We start from the raw sequence: 1,787 nt of genomic DNA, 5'->3' as shown, positions 1-1,787 counted from the left end.
TTTCATTGTGCTTCATATTTCTTTCACATAATTTCACATAACATCGTCGCATATCCTTCCTTCACATACTGGTACTCTTTTCTTATGTGCTTTATATTGCTTTCACATAATTTCACATAACATCGTCGCATATCCTTCCTTCACATACTCTTTTATTGTGCTTTATATTGCCTTCACATATTTTCACCTAACACCTTCCATCATCACATATCCTTCCTTCACATACTCTTTTCTTATGTGCTTTATATTGCTTTCACATATTTTCACATAACACCTTCCATCATCACACATCCTTCCTTCACATACTCTTTTCTAACAGGCATCATACTGCTATCACATATTTTTCACATAACATCTTCCGTCATCACATATCCCTCCTTCACATACTCTTTTCTTATGTGCTTTATATTGCTTTCACATAATTTCACATAACATCGTCGCATATCCTTCCTTCACATACTCTTCCGTGCTTCATATTGCTTTCACATATTTGCACATATCTTTCATCATCACAACAGCTGGGGCATATCAGTGATCCTTTGCTGGTGGCGGTAGTGTGGTTTTGAACACTCCTACTATATCTGTTGTCTGGGTTTTATTTTATATTGCTTGTCGTGTTGGGGTAATACACTGTGGAGAAAGAGTGGGTGAGAATGGGAAAAAAAATAGTATGGACTAAGTGTGGGATGAAATGATGCGTGAAAAGCCTATAATATCGCTTCATGTCTTCCTCTGTCTGTATTTCCTACTGCCTACGACCTCCAGTCTTTCAAACGCATTGTGTCCAGGCATCAGGGAATGAATGGATCTTGAATGTGGCTCTCTGTTATCTTGTTTTTGTTTTTTCTTGGAGGGAACAATCTTCTGGCCTTTGGTTCCTTCTTCTTTGCCTAAAAAAAATGTAAACTTGAATGCAGAAATACTGAGTGACAGGCAGGACACTGGGAGGGGGGCCTGTGAGATCAGTGGTAACCTTAGCAGCTCTGGCCTTGTTAACATCTTCAATCCAGTACCGTTTTTCCATCTTCTTCTTGCATTCATTCAGCGCTGGAGAGACCATTTGACTGTGGAGGTTATATAAAGCCTTCATTTGATCTTCTAGTACATGAGGTCCCGCCAAAGCTGAATAACACTGTCTGCATATAGAAGAAATGAAACACGTGGACTGAATGGGCTTACACCAGGCTTGCATCCTTAAACCTAAACTTTGGTATAGCTGACACATCCAGTCCACCCCGCCCCTGACTGTGGCCCCAACACCACCCAGGCATGTGGGGCTGGGGCGGGGTGGCTTGTAACAAAGGTGTGCCATTGGGCGGCTGGGCTTTCGGGCACCCAGGGGACTAGCGACATGGCGGTTGCTCTACATGAGACGCTGACTGCCTCAGATCACGGGCGAAGTGATCGGGGACGCGTAAATGTGATCACTTGGAGAGGTTGGGGCATGGCAGCTGGATGAAGCAGGGACCAGCGTAGTTAATGTGCCTCCTGACCGTTCCAGTGCCACATGTGCATGACGTCGTTCGGGCCTGGAGTTGTGATCTTGTGTGGGTGTGAGGGTGTGTGCTCCACTGGCCAGGGCTGTAAGGGTGTACCGTGGTGCAGGGCGGCCATTAAGAGGCGGCATACGAGCGTTGTTGAGACTGGCAGGACCGCTGATGACTGGCGGCTGGCGACCTCCTCCGCGCTCTAAGGACTTGTGCCGGCGGGGTGCTGGGGTGACCATCTCATAGTGGTGGTGGTCGGTGGCGCCCGGGATCTGGCGTGACGCTCCCAGCAGGCGGGCA

At 46.8% G+C, this 1,787-nt stretch overlaps 1 protein-coding gene across 1 annotated transcript in view; it reads right to left on the bottom strand.

Moving 5' to 3' along the window:
• Positions 1–1,223: 1,223 nt before the first annotated feature.
• LOC145396185 (uncharacterized) overlaps positions 1,224–1,787 on the bottom strand; it is a 33,036-nt gene continuing 32,472 nt past the window's right edge. The window contains exon 3 of the mRNA XM_080269624.1: positions 1,224–1,787. This exon is cut by the window's right edge and continues 456 nt beyond it. Coding sequence (XP_080125750.1) covers positions 1,385–1,787 — 403 coding nt within the window. The 3' untranslated portion in view covers positions 1,224–1,384.

Source organism: Coenobita brevimanus, chromosome 35 (genome assembly GCF_032717465.1).
Source record: "Coenobita brevimanus isolate Jiangsu-jjx chromosome 35, ASM3271746v2, whole genome shotgun sequence".
In the NCBI taxonomy this organism is placed as follows: domain Eukaryota; kingdom Metazoa; phylum Arthropoda; class Malacostraca; order Decapoda; family Coenobitidae; genus Coenobita; species Coenobita brevimanus.
This window is presented reverse-complemented; position numbering and strand designations above follow the sequence as displayed.